The sequence below is a fragment of the Strix uralensis genome, chromosome 7 (assembly GCF_047716275.1).
Source record: "Strix uralensis isolate ZFMK-TIS-50842 chromosome 7, bStrUra1, whole genome shotgun sequence".
Taxonomy (NCBI): domain Eukaryota; kingdom Metazoa; phylum Chordata; class Aves; order Strigiformes; family Strigidae; genus Strix; species Strix uralensis.
The window spans coordinates 21,415,222-21,429,859 of record NC_133978.1 but is presented as its reverse complement, the minus strand read 5'-3'; the positions used below and the strand labels follow the sequence as shown (position 1 = coordinate 21,429,859).

Here is a 14,638-nt window from a genome sequence, read left to right as displayed (position 1 = left end):
CTCCTTTTCCCTCTCTCACCATATGGCTGCTGTAGGCCCTCACACAGGGGATGACTTGGGGTCTTTGGCCAAGGCAACCGCTGGTCCTGCCTGTCTTACCTGTCTCTGTCCCTGTAGCCTGCAGCCCCACTGCATACTCACCATTTTGGCACTGACTTCTACAAGGAAACATCCTCCCAGGCAGTGCCCTCCACCCTGTCATGGTCTCTCTGCACTTCTCTTTGACTTGTATATTAAACACACTTCCCTCACTTTCTTCCATTTTCTGACACAGGTCTTCTTTCTCAAGTTATTCTACATCTCCTCGGTTACCATTTAGAGTAGGGAAACAGGATTTACACTTTTACTGCACTTGTATTTTGGCATGGTTAGGGGAAAAGCCTGACTGACAGATACTAATACCTGTAAATGTGAAGTTAAAATGCCGCTGGTTTCTGGAATATTCTCCATTCAAAAACTAGCCTCCCAAACAGTAAGACAACATGTAAATCCATCTGTGGAAACTTGTCTGGAAGACTAGGTTGACGAGAAGAATAGCCAATAGCGTGTTCTCCTGCAGACATCTGTGTTGTATCACGCTAGGGGTTTCTTGCATGATATCGAGGAAATTGCTATAGCCTGAAGTGTAGCCAAAGGTTTTGTTACATGATGATTGCTGAATTTTTCTTCAGTTTTAAATTGTCGGTTGGTGAATTTTTCCATCATCATTTCTCTTTATGATATGTACTCTTTTCAGAACATACAGTCTATCAGCAAGTTATATGTTTCCATGATCTTTTGTGATGATGATAAGCAACTTTTTAAAGTTGCTGAAAGCCTCTAGTTAAGGCCCTAGCCCAAGATTCATCAGGTCTGTGTTCAGGTCCTGTTTGCACTGCAGTCCCTGCTGAGCCTTTGGAAAGGCAGACACGGTGGGTGCTCTGCCCCGTGATGACGGTGTTATAGTTGGGGACAGCTGATAAAGTTGCCCCTTCACTTCTTTATCTCCCAGGGCAGGGACGTTTCAGATGACCTGCTGTACACCTTGGTGGTTCCACAGCTGATTCAGGAGGAGATCCATTGCCCATACAGGCAGCTGGGAGCAGCAATCTCAGGAGCTCTGCTAAGCTCAGACATCATCTTTGAAATTTGGCAGCCTTCACTTCTGTGCCTCTCTTTACCATGTATAGCACTGGGGATGACTTTTCCCATTTCCTGACTTTTTTCTGCCTGGCTTGGGGAAGCACCCATTCTTTCTTAATGCTGACTGTAGGCTAGAGCTAAGCATCTTGGCTTTATTCAAAGATGATGGGGTATAGCAGCAACACAGCGATTTACTGTTCATAGAGTCACAGTACAGGTCACAGGAAGGCTGTTATCAGCTTAATTTTCTTGCCCTTTTGGAGAATAAACAAGCAATTTGCCACGTATTGCAAATGGCTGATGAACTTCATTGACTTCATCCTTTTTCAGCTGAGTTATGTTTTGGGTCCAGTGAGTTCATACACAAATATTTAACCAAGATTTTTTTGCTAGCTGTTCTGTGATCTGAAAACTAATGATGTGGTTTGTGTCTTATCTCTAGTACTACCTGTGTAGCATGTTGCAAATACGGGTGTTACACAAATTGTTGAATGCTGAGATTATCATTGAACCTTAATACCTGCTGATCACGGCAGATCCTTTGTCAAATTGCTGCCAGAAATAAGACAGAGGTTGATACTGTGATTTTCTGCAAGGCACTAAGCAAAGTCCTATCTGAAAGTAGCAAGAGTTTAGTAGTTTGGTAGTTGAGATGTTGTTATTCACAGCAGACCAGGCAAGATGATTTCCACAGACTGCTCTGCTAACCTGTTCAATGAAAATGATCACTGAAATGTCACATTATAACATAAGGACATAGGAGCCTGAGGATGGAGGTCTGGACCATGACAATAGTCAAGCCAGCCCAGAATCCTATCCAACAGTGGCTTAAAAATGAATTCCCAAGGAACAGCATAAAAGCATGGCAACCACAGAGGAATATGCTTTCAGACTGCTCCAGTCTCCAGTGATTCCTGGGCCATCAGTGGTATCTTTATGTTTAGGTATCCTCAATGGATTTTTCTCCCATGAATTCACCTGGTTACTTTTTGGACACATACACCTTGCAAAATGGTGTTCCACAGCTCAAGGACATGGTGGGCAAAGAACCACCTTCTTTTGCTTGTTTAAAACCTATCAATTGCTATTTTAGTGCTCTATAGCTCTCCACAGGAAGACAATATAAGCAGTCACTCCCTTCTTAGCTTCTCCAAACCCTTCACAGTTTCACAGATGTCTACTATTTCCACTTCATTCATACCTTTTCCAGCCCAGAGAGACCTAGTCCATTTAACCAGTCCTTCCAGATTTTAAGGCATCCTAAATGCCTTATTCTAAGGTCTTTCAAGGTCTACTCCATCCTTTTAGAATCGCAGCTTTACACAGAATTCCAGCTAAAGATCCACCATAGGCTTCTATGGTGGTGTAAAGAGGTGCCCTTTTTGTTCTCTGTTCCTTTTTTAATAATGCCTAATGTTTGTTTTGCGTTTCTGGGCATCCTACTTGACATAGAGCCCCCTTAATACCCAGCCTACAATGGAGGGAAAAAAAATTAATAAAAACTCTGACATGGTCTTCTCTTTCATGACCTGAATCTGCTAAAACCAACAAAGGGTACGGGACATTCTCTAGGAGTGCTGGCAGAGTTACAGGCTTCATCAGTCGTAGAGCCTTTTGCACTTGTCTGTCCAGGAGCTGCCCTCCACAGCAGCAGGAAGGTGCAGCTGCTGCAGCACTTCACGTCTTGTTTCTCCCAATCACCTCCCAGCCTCCTCCTAGCAAAGAGAAAGGATAGAAAGGCTTTATCCTTGTAAAGGCTAAAGAAAGATGGGAAATTTGGCCTGTCTAAAGAGGTGCTAATGTTGCTGATAATTTTGCAGTTTGATCTACTGTCTTCATGAGAACAGGAAGACCTCTCCCCACCAAAACCTGTTGTAGCCAATGAGCCTTCCCTGCCTATTTCTTTCCTCACTAAAGCACATCAAACATATAGTTGTGTCTCGGGGGTGAGAAAAGATTCAAATGCTGGAAGCAAAGAAAAAAAGCTAGATGTTTCAAACAGAGCTGCCCAGGGAGATTTTGCTACAGAACAACTCCGTTTGACCCACGCCATTTTTCTTGCCAGCATTATCCACTGCATTGCCTTCGAGCACCTGTTTCATAGATAGGAAATATCTGACTTTTGTTAATCAGAGATAAACATGAAAATAATATCGTTTGGCACTGATTCTCATTCAGACTGAGTTTAAGAATAATTTTCATGTCTCTTATTACACAGAGATTTCCTTCAGTGATTAAACTAATTCTTTTTCTATTCCAGTAATGTTCCTATTACCTTTCTTAAGCTGCAGTTTTTATCAGCTTCCATTCTCGACACCCCATGTCCTCTTCCCTTGTTTATTTGTTTCTCTACTGGGGCTTCACTGAGGCTGACTTAACATTGCTTTAAGACTATTACATGAGTCACAAAAGTCAAGTTTAGTAACATTCATTAACCTTAATAACCAATGAATAATTCATGTTCTTGACACTTAAGCAGTGTCAGAAAATAAGTATAATTCCTTTTTCTCACCTTGTGGTTTTTCTTCACTGGTTTACTGCACTACAGGTTTTCTGAAACCTGAGCTATGCTATTTAGTAATTATGTGTTTAGTTTAGGAAAGGTGTACCTGTTATCCAGACTCTTTCCCATACCCACTTAGTTTTAAGAAGACATCATCCACTCAGCCCTGGCCAACAGCAAGCCTGAGTGTCTGCTGAGAGCACAGCACCTTTCACATCCCTTTGTACAGTGATGTTTCCTCCAAGCTTCCCTGAATTGCTCTAGTCATCTTGCTATAGCTACCATGTTCAAACGTGCTCCAAGAAAGGATCAGTAGCTCCTTACATAAAGTTACATTAAAAGGAAATATGCAGCCTAATGTCATGCCTTGTAGTTGGGGCTGAGTGGAAAGTGAGGAAATGGTGGGGGAGGCACATTAGACCCAAGGGGCTGTAGGAGTCTGAGTGCAGCATTTACAGTAGATTGCTAGCACTTTACAGACACTACGTATGATGTACAGACAAGATTTGGCAACAGAGTCCTGGGATCAGCTCTTTGGTCTCAGGTGACTGAATTGCTGTTCTGTTCTACTTCTCTGTGAGAAAACACACACAGTTTTCACCCTGTTTGTGGTGGTTTGGATTCCTGTGAGAAGGAGGAGTGGGAAGCATAAGATTTTACTTTGTATTAAATACTCACTATTAGTTAAACCAATCCTTCTGTTAAGCTCTGTTCAGGGTTCCTTTACTTTTCATGGATCTTCACACCTTCTATGGATCTTCAACTACTTTCTAGAAACATCAGAAAGGAGACTGCATGTTGCTGCAGGGATTTGTGGTTTGGGGACAACCTGTGACCATGCAAATGCTGTAGACAGTATGGTTTGTCTGGTTAAAATATCAGATTAGGACAAGCTGAGTGTATTCCTCAAAATCTGCATGTGTGACTTGAGTACAATTGCATAATTTCATTCAAAAAATGGAGGAAGAACCTGTAGTGATGATGCCCGTTTTCAACCACAACACCTCCTTCCACTGTGCTCAGATGCTAGAGGGACTGACAGATGTCAGTCTATGCATGAGGGCAAACAGCAAGAGTTTAAGCATATACATAGCAGCTAGACTGTAAATATTTCTGCATTTTGAGTTTTTTTAACAGCATTAGAACATTCCTTTAGTCCTACATGAATGTTTACCCAAAGGTACACAAGCTGGAGAGGTAAAAGTCAGTATGCAAACAAGGAGTTCATCCTTAGTTTGTTCATTCTTATCTTCAGCAAATTAATAAGTAATCTCATATCTCAGTAGAAATAGGAAGGTACTATTGGCTAATTCTTCCATGTGCTTTGGTATCACAGCATATAAATAAGCATGGATTTACAGGTCTAACATCAGGCTCTTCTGACACTTGACTTACCTTCCTCAGCCCAGCATGGAGCTTCTGGGAATGACCACTATTTTCTTGCTGGTCTGCATCGCATGCCTTCTTCTCTTTGCCTCATGGAGAAGCATATCGCAAAAAGAGAAGCAGCCTCCTGGTCCCATCACGCTCCCCATTGTTGGAAACATACTCCAGCTGAACCCGTGGAACTTGCCTGAAAGCTTGAAGAAGGTAAGGGACTGTCTCCTTCTTTCCTATGTTGTCTCCATTGCATATAAAACAAAGTCTGGTCCAGACTGTTTCAGATTAATTCACAAGCTTAATTTGCATTGACCAAATGTCAGACTCAACAGAAACAAAAGGTTTCCCAGAAATACATGCTTCTGAAGTCTACATATTGCAATAATCTATATATCTAAGTCTATATACTGCAAGTCTAAGCCTACATATTCGCAATAATCGTACTAATGATGAGTCCCATGCTGACCTCACGGCAGTACTGCAATTTGCAGTGGATTTGCAATCAAGGCACTGATGCTATTGCAATATTCACTACACTCCTCCTGTGCCTGACTCCTCAGAACACTGTCAACGTGGTCTGGCCCTTTTTTGGGGAGGATCCTGCTCCATTTTGCTGCCTCTGCTCCCTAGCAGATAGGTAGGATTTCCTGGGAGCAGAAGTAGCCACTGAAGGGGTTGAAGCAAAAAAGTTTGGAGGTGAATTGTGCTGTCAGTTCCCTCCCCTGGCTGATGTCACCCATCTGTCAAACAAAACCTGTGTGTTGCAAGTCCTGGGAGGGGATAGGTGAGGGAGATCAGCTGGAGTGGCTGTTCCTTAGAGGTCTGTGAGGGGATGGTGGCAGATGGATAGGAAGGGCGAGTGTCCCTGGGTTCTTCAGAGCAAAGTTGTGGTGATGGCCAACATCACCGTGTGTATTGTCAGATGCATGCATATGCATATGAGCTCCTTTTTGCCTTTGTGCTTGTGAACATTGAGAATCATGAGCACCCTCAGGCATTCTGCTTTGTTTCAGAGCACTAGGTGATTCAGTTTCTGACCATAAAAAACTAGGACTATATCTAGTTTGCTCTTACAAAGTGAGCATGAGAAGTGTTCCAGGTCAAACCAAGTAGCCCAAGAATCTCTCTGCAGTTGTACCCAAAGGCAGATGCCTGGGAAAGAGTACATGACCAGTGCAAGGATGCAGTGACTCTCCACTGATGAACTTGCCCAATTTCTAGAGGTTTGTGGCCCAGGAGATTTTAGAGGCAACTGTGGTATGTTTGTGCTCAAAAGCCCTTTAGACACTTGCTTCCATAAGTGTATAGAATTGCTTTTTGAGCCTGTGTAAAATGTTACCTACTGTGCCCTATAGAAAGGCATTCCTGACTGTTTTGCCAGCCCTATGAAGAACTATTTTCTTTTCTGGGATTTGGACTTGACACCTTACCATTTCCATTCATATCCCCTATTTCTTTTACAATTCCCTCTTCCCTTGGCTGTAATTCATAGTTGAAAGATCTTTGCACTTCTGCTAATCAATGCCATGCCTCAGCAATGCTGGGACAATGGCATATCAGCCCTCAGACCCATTTGCTACAAACTTCTTTTCACATGATTAACATTCAGCCATATTTTTCTTTATGTTCCTCTTTCCTACAGCTCAGCGAGAAGTATGGTCCTGTCTTCACAATATATTTAGGCCCACAAAAGGTTGTGGTGCTGTATGGCTATGATGTTGTGAAAGAAGCTCTGATTGATCAGGCAGATGACTTCAGTGGCAGAGGCAATCTACCACTGCTTAAAAAACTCTTCCAAGGCACAGGTACATCCCTGGTAATATTAGCATACAAAGCTGAAGCTTTCAGTGCTTCAGGAACACAGCTGAGAGAGCAGTGGAGGAGGGAATGGTGGATTTCATTTACTGCTTTCAGGAATACAAATTAGCAGTAAAAGACTAAAAGCCCAACTCATTACTTGGACCCTTGAGTGAACTGGACCCCTGGAGAACTGTTTAAGGTCCCAGGCTGGCTTCACTGAGTGCCTTCCTATTTTCAACATGCTTCAAATTCTGGCTAAAATTTTGTTCCTTGAATGTTCCTCTAAGATCTTATGTTCATTCTCCCATTTCTGAAAATATTGACAGTGTACATACAGCTAAGGAACCAGCAAAAGGAAAGTCCACAGCATAACAAAGACAAGATAATATAGGCTGTCCCAGTAAGAGCCACATCAAGATTAGGCCCTGAGCTTATTCACCTGGGCAGTTCCAGGGCAGTATGGTATTTATCTGGGTAAATAGCACCTATTCCATGGTACTATAGTACAGTAGCAATGGTATTGTCAATAATGATATGCAGTGTGAAGGTGCATAACAGAACATTTGAGCTGTTATGTCAGTGCAAAGACCATGTGCTTGTGGCCAAGATCAATTCAGTACCACTGCCACCTTCTTATTTACATCCTAACATAGTTTTTCTTATTCTGGGAATAAAATCAGTTTTACTCAAAGTGCTGTGACAGATGGATAAGATTTGTCACCTCCAGAATTGCAGGGAAGTTACATTTTTGAGCATATAGAAATTGCAGTATAACTCCAGAGAGAGGTGTCTTTGCATGTTAAGTACTTACTGTGTAGCTCCCATTCAGGGGAAAAAAAAATCTGTTTCCTCATGGAGGTCTACTTTTCCTTCCTGTGACAGGCATTGTGACCAGCAATGGGGAGACCTGGAAGCAGCTCCGACGATTTGCACTCACCACCCTGCGTGATTTTGGGATGGGGAAGAAGAGCATTGAGGAGCGAATCCAGGAGGAAGCTCATTTTCTGGTGGAGAGGATCAGGAACACACATGGTAGGACATGGACTTGGTACCTGCTGGGACACCCTGCATATCTGCAATGAGACAATGAGGGGTATAGTGCTGCTTCACCAAATCTATGACCCAAGAAGAGGGCATGTGGCTGCTGTTTCTGCTCCCTGTTCCAATGGGCAAAGTTATCACTGCTGGCAGTGGGTCTGTCAAAGGCACTGTGACAGTATGGAGGGATAAATGTAGGAGACTGATGTTGGAAAGCATCCTTTAACCTGTTCTGCTTGAGGAACAAGACAGGATGTGGCAAAGGGAATGAATTGGCCCCAAAACTGAGGGTTTGGTCAAATTCAGCTATGGAGACAGGGCTGAGCACTACCAGGTGACCAAGTAACATGCATTTCCTTGCCTTGTCTCCTGCAGCTCTAAGTAAGCGGATCATGAAGAAGTGGGTGACCAGAGAACTCATTTACAGATATTTGGGTTTGGGTCCAGTCCATATGAACACTAGACAGTACCTCCCATAATTGGGGGGGGGTGAGCAATGAGAACAGGGACTATAAGCTGCTTTGGAGGGCAAGGCATAAGGTAACCCACTAAAAAAAATATAATGAATAGAACACGTAAGGTTTCAACCAATAAATGCCTTTTCTGGTAGTATGTAAGACAATGTTACTTTTAAGTACTTCCCCTGAGAGTGGCACAGTACCAGCCTGAACCACAGGCTTCCTTTCCACAGCCAGCCTTCAACGTGTGCTTATTCTGCAAGGGACAAAAAGCAGATGGATCTAAAAGGATGCTGAAGCATCACTGTTTCCCATGAGCCACTAGAAAATTCAGTCTGGCTTCATAGATAAATGTTCCTGCTACAGATTGTAGAAAACACTCTCACCTGCATTGCTCTTATCCTTTCACTAACACATTAATACTGTATTTCCTATGCCCTACTGCAACCCTCCATCTCTGGCTGACCTTGTTACGACATCTTTTACTGTGTACTAAAAGGCTTTGCAAGCAAGATATATACAACTCAAAAGTATAAACCCATTATTTACTCTTAATGCAAATAATAAATAGCTAGGACTAGTTATCTACTAGGAAACATGAATATACTCACCACCTCTGATGAGACATCTGCTGAGTCTTCAATGGCCAAGGAGTCATCAATGGCCAAGTCAGGCAGAGAAGGGTTGATGCCATTTCTTCTTGGAATAGGCTGATCCTCAATCACAAAATCACAGAATCATCTAGGTTGGAAAGGACCTCGAAGATCATCTAGTCCAACCTTTAACCTAGCATTGGCAGTTTCCAACTACACTATATCCCTCAGCGCCATGTCGACCCGACTCTTAAACACCTCCAGGGATGGGGACTCCACCACCTCCCTGGGCAGCCCATTCCAACGCCTAACAACCCGTTCTCTAAAGAAATACTTCCTAATATCCAGTCTAAACCTTCCCTGGCGCAACTTGAGGCCATTCCCTCTTGTCTTATCACTCATTGCTTGGTTAAAGAGACTCATCCCCAGCTCTCTGCAACATCCTTTCAGGTAGTTGTAGAGGGCGATGAGGTCTCCCCTCAGCCTCCTTTTCTCCAAACTAAACAACCCCAGTTCCCTCAGCCGCTCCTCATACGACATGTGCTCCAGACCCTTCACCAGCTTCGTTGCCCTTCTCTGGACACAGTCGATTAATTCAATGTCCTTTTTGTAGTGAGGGGCCCAAAACTGAACACAGTAATCGAGGTGCAGCCTTACCAGTGCCGAGTACAGGGGTAAGATCACTTCCCTGTCCCTGCTGGCCACGCTATTTCTGATACAAGCCAGGATGCCATTGGCCTTCCTGGCCACCTGGGCACACTGCTGGCTCATGTTCAGCCAGCTGTCAATCAACACCCCCAGGTCCCTCTCTGACTGGCAGCTCTCCAGTCACTCCTCCCCAAGCCTGTAGCACTGCTGGGGGTTGTTGTGGCCCAAGTGCAGCACCCGGCATTTGGCCTTATTGAAGCTCATACAGTTGGCCTTAGCCCATCGCTCCAGCCTGTCCAGGTCTCTCTGCAAAGCCTCCCTACCCTCGAGCCGATCAACACTCCCACCCAACTTGGTGTCATCTGCAAACTTACTGAGGGTGCAATCATGCACAATGCTGCCAAGTTGACATTTTCTGACTCCTCATTTTTCTTTTAGGATTTTATACATTTTCTGCTGTTGTTGCTGCTTCTCTTGAAACCTTGAGATGCACCCTATCACTGTCTGCAACTACTCCTTTCCTTTTTTTCCAGGGTCTAATTGCACTTTTTTCTCACACTGTAGTTTTCTTAGAAGCTTATGCAGCTGTGTTATCAAAACTAGACTTTGATCACAGGCATTTGAAGCCCTAGGAGAGGGTTATACAAGTGAGGTTATGCTTATAGAGTTCATAAACAGGTGCAATAACCTGAAGACATAGCTCAGGCAAAGTCCTTATGGTTTTGTTGCGTTTTGGTGGGAATCTTTAGGCCATTTCTAATATACAGTCTATAAGGCAGACAGGCATGTGCCAGCTGAAGAGAAAAAAAGCCACTCAGACTAGTGTTCTGTTGAAAACAGGACAAAAGAGATACTTAAATGATTCGAACAGGGGAATTAATTCAGTTCAAGTAGAGAAGAAAAAATTGGATAAGCCCTTCACTGTCCTTTCAAAGAGGTGCAAAACTCTGGGTCTCAAGAGGATGCAAAACTTCCCTGTAGTATCAGAGGAAGGACTGATGCCTGAAATACTGAAAGCAAGATACTGGTTGTTTTGCTGTTGCAGAGCGACCCTTCAACCCTGGCAAATTCCTAGTCCATGCCGTTTCCAACATCATCTGCTCCATCGTCTTTGGGGATCGGTTTGACTATGAGGACAAGAAATTTCTAACTTTAATTGAGTTACTAGAGGAAAACAACAAGTTCCAGAACTCTGTACAAACACAGGTGTGTACAATTTAATGTAATTAATACATTTGTTAATTATTATAATATTCTATTAATAAATATTTATTCATTATATTAATTTTTAACTGGAGTAGATTTTCCTAAATTTGGAGAAATTTTTTGAAAGCCAAAAAAGTAGTTAAATAACCAATTCCTGTTGTTTTTTCTTACCTTATGGAATTGCCATTGTATGTCCAAAGAAGGATATCATCGCAAAAGTTGCTCCAGTGAAGTCTATCCTTGAATATAGTGAAAGCATAAAGGAAAGGGCCTTAAAATCCAGTTGAATAATAAAGACCTATTGTTCCAAAGCAGTTTAATCACCCCATTTTCATAGTTACAGCTAGGGAAACATTTTAATTATTTTCATTAATCAGAATGTGCTTTTCCATCATTTTATTTTTACAGCTATACAATTTCTTCCCAACTGTGATGGAGTATTTACCTGGGCCTCATCAAAAATTGATAAAAAATAGTGAAAAAGTTGATCAATTTACCTTAGAAATCATAGCAGAACATCAGGAAACCCTGGATCCCACTTGTCCTCGGGATTTTATTGATGCTTTTCTTAACAAAATGGAACAGGTAATGTAAGAGTGAGAGATTTATTGGATTATAAGAAAACGTCTTAAATCCCAGCTTCTTTTCAGTTGTGGCAGGGCACTGGGCTTTTGCAAATACAGAGGGGAATTTGCTTTTCTTACCACATCAACTTCATTCTTACCTCTCCATTTTCTTATCAAGGATTTTTAAACACAGAATTAATAGCACTAGCCAAAGTTAGGAAAACTGAAGACCAATCTGGTTGATGTAATTCAATGCTCCTCCCATATTAAAAAAGGTTCACAACATTATTTAGTAAAAGTACCATAAATGCTGGTGTTCTGGAGAGTGAGTGTCACATTTTTGAAAGGATATTAGATGTATTTATAAACATACATTATGGGTACATAACTTTCTTTTTTAAAAAAGTGGCTTAGCTTTGTCATTCAAAACATTCTGCCAAATCTTCTTCCAGGAGAAAGGGAATGCTCACTCAGAATTTACCGTTGAGACCTTGAGCAGAACCACGCTTGACTTGTTCCTTGCAGGAACAGGGACCACCAGCATCACATTGAGACATGGATTTCTGATTCTCCAGAAATACCCGGAGATAGTAGGTAATAGAAAAGGAAATAAGTAACTGAAAACTTTTTAATAGGTCATGGGGTCAATTTGGACAATTCCTGTCACTGCCACATGTGGCAATGGTCCTCCAACTAAAGAAACCTGTATTTGCAGTGTGGAAATACGTCTTAGTCTTAGTTCTATTCACAAGAAAATACTAAGTCCATTCATATATTCCTGGTGCGCTAAAAGCAAGTTTTGCTGTAAATAAGGGGAGAGCTTTAAGCAAATAGATGGGGTACTTGTCCATTCAACACTTACTTATTTCCTAACAGAGAAAATTCAAAAGGAGATTGACTGTGTGATTGGCCGAGACCGAAGCCCCTGCATGGCAGATCGGAGCCAGATGCCCTACACAGATGCTGTGGCCCATGAAATCCAGAGATTCATTGACTTCCTTCCACTTAATGTCCCACATACTGTGATCAAAGACACCAAGTTCAGAGACTATTTTATCCCTAAGGTCTGTTACACTGTGCCTGAGAAAGGTCATAAACTCTTGAAAACACTGATGTGTTCTATTCATTGTATTTTATTTTATTTTCAAAAACCCTGAAATGTGATATAGAATTGGAATAATTTTGTTTGGAAAGGGGATTCTGGAAGTTATTGAGTCCAATTCCTTGTATTTGGAAAAAAAAAGACTTCATCCTCTATGTGAAGAGGGAGATAGAGCTTTCTATTTTTTCACACAAATGTAAGCAATTGAAGCTCTAATTTATTTGGAAGCAATATTAAATACGCTAATAAGACTCACAATTAAAATTCATTAAAAAAAATCTTTGCCATACCGGTGGCACACATTTTGGTAAATTAAATGCTCATTTTAAACTGGTTAAACTTTGACTAGCCTTCTATTCAGCTCTGGGAACCTCTCAATGCACTTTGCTTTAGCATGTCTCCATTTTAACTTTCTTCCTCCCTCTTTGTTAATTCAGGACACTATGATATTCCCTATGCTGACTTCTGTCCTACATGATAGCAAGGAATTTCCAAATCCAGAAAAATTTGACCCAGGACATTTCCTGAATGCAAATGGTACCTTTAAAAAGAGTGACTACTTCATGCCATTCTCTGCAGGTAAGACCTGTTTTCTATTTCAGATCCTAGATTATCCTCTCTTAGAACCTCTTTGAAGATTTTAGTGGCTCTGTTACCATGGTCTGTGCAGTGATGTCTGGTGATCTGCTAGAGTCACTTCTGGGCAGCTCTAACCCCTCTACTAGAGTTTCAGTTGACTTTCTTTTTTTGTAATCACAAAAGCTCCTCCAATGCATTATACAAGAAGAGATGTATGAAGTGGGACTCAGCCATGCAACTTGTCTCTCTCTAAACTTACCATCAAACAGCAGGAACACGAGAAAACAAAGCTTTCAAACTGCCTTTGCCCATTGAGCACTGTCATTGTTCCTGACATTTAGCCCCTAGTTTATTTAATTTGCTTCCCCAAAATTATGTAGTGCTGCCTGTCCATTCTGAAATGTTTGAACTTTCATGGAATGGTGGTTAAAATAAGTAACCAGAAAAATACTCCACTGTCACATCACTTTTTATTATTTTTTGCTTGCAGGAAAACGCATCTGTGCAGGAGAAGGTCTGGCCCGGATGGAGCTATTCATATTTTTAACAGCCATCCTGCAGAACTTTACTTTGAAACCTGTTGTTGATCACAAGGACATTGACATTTCCCCATTAGTCAGCACTCTGGCAAATATGCCCCGACCTTATGAGGTCTCTTTTCTTCCACGTTAGCCAAGTGAAGACAGTTGCCAGCTCCTAAACTCTTTAAAGCTCTGGTTGAATGACAGTCATTTCCCAATCTGTTGAGACTGAAACACTCAGATTATTTGCTAGATACTTTATGGAGAGAAACGTGCTTAGAAAAGAAAATTGTATGGTGCTTTTATAATCACCACAGCCAGCTCTAAAGAGAGATAGAGTAGGCAATTGCATAGGGAAGGAGACAGATCCCTGTGTAAAATTATACAGGCTCTCCTCTGCACCTACCTCACCTGGCTCAGGTTCCTATCTGGCTCCTGACATCCTGACATGTCAGGGTGTGTGGACTAGTGCTCTGAGACCCCTGCTGCTGCTGTCCCTATCACTTGATCCTCTCAACACAGCAGGAACAGATGTTTGTACTCCAGGGTTTCCACAGACTCTGCTTGAGGTACTGCTCTCCTCTGTATTTTCACTTTGTTTGTGACCTATTTGTAAAGGTAAGCATAAAACAGTGGGTCTCTTCTGTTAGAAGATGATAATCTACTGTATTCTTGCCCCAATACATATTGTCTCCCATGGTGGGGATGGAGTTTATCAATGACTGGGTAGATGGGTCCTTTCCTTTTTGATTATAATGAAGGTTTGTGAAATTACAATTTATATTTCAAAATAAAGAAGTAGTACACTGAATTGTTGTTTTTCTGAGATCCCAGAAGAACACCTGCCTCTGCAAAGCTTATACTCCCAAATGTCTTCCAAGACTTGTACATATCTGTTTCATTTCACTCATTTATATGGAATGTATTATGGCTTGAAGGCTGAGCTGGCCAATGACCTATAAAACTTCCATTCTCAGTAACAATGTGGGAGAAGGCTGGACTGACCCTACAAGACCTACCAGAATCCCAGCTGTGGTTACAGAACTGTCAGTTGTGGCAAAAAGGGACAAATTAAATAATACTGGGATCCAATCCAGTGCCATTTACTAGATTAACAGCAGC

General features: G+C 41.9%; 1 protein-coding gene and 1 long non-coding RNA gene across 2 annotated transcripts; one reads left to right on the top strand and one right to left on the bottom strand.

The window, feature by feature from the left end:
* Positions 1-1,247: 1,247 nt before the first annotated feature.
* Positions 1,248-5,090, bottom strand: LOC141945923 (uncharacterized). The gene is made up of 3 exons (XR_012629677.1): positions 5,021-5,090; positions 4,304-4,395; positions 1,248-2,837 (listed from the first exon to the last, which is right to left on the bottom strand). It is a non-coding gene; the product is annotated as an uncharacterized LOC141945923 (long non-coding RNA).
* LOC141945922 (cytochrome P450 2H1-like) lies at positions 4,983-14,327 on the top strand. Its single transcript, XM_074874812.1, has 9 exons — positions 4,983-5,215; positions 6,648-6,810; positions 7,688-7,837; positions 10,588-10,748; positions 11,157-11,333; positions 11,767-11,908; positions 12,191-12,378; positions 12,854-12,995; positions 13,486-14,327. Exons 1-9 carry the CDS (start codon positions 5,036-5,038, stop codon positions 13,665-13,667), a joined length of 1,485 nt encoding a protein of 494 aa, XP_074730913.1. The 5' UTR covers positions 4,983-5,035; the 3' UTR covers positions 13,668-14,327.
* The last annotated feature ends 311 nt before the right edge of the window (positions 14,328-14,638 follow it).

Bases quoted from the DNA above. Each gene is read 5' to 3' on its own strand.
- LOC141945922 (XM_074874812.1), top strand. From the start codon at position 5,036: ATGGAGCTTCTGGGAATGACCACTATTTTCTTGCTGGTCTGCATCGCA. The intron at 7,838-10,587 runs GTAGGACATGGA...TTGCTGTTGCAG, and splicing joins GAGGATCAGGAACACACATG to AGCGACCCTTCAACCCTGGC. The intron at 12,379-12,853 runs GTCTGTTACACT...TTGTTAATTCAG, and splicing joins GAGACTATTTTATCCCTAAG to GACACTATGATATTCCCTAT.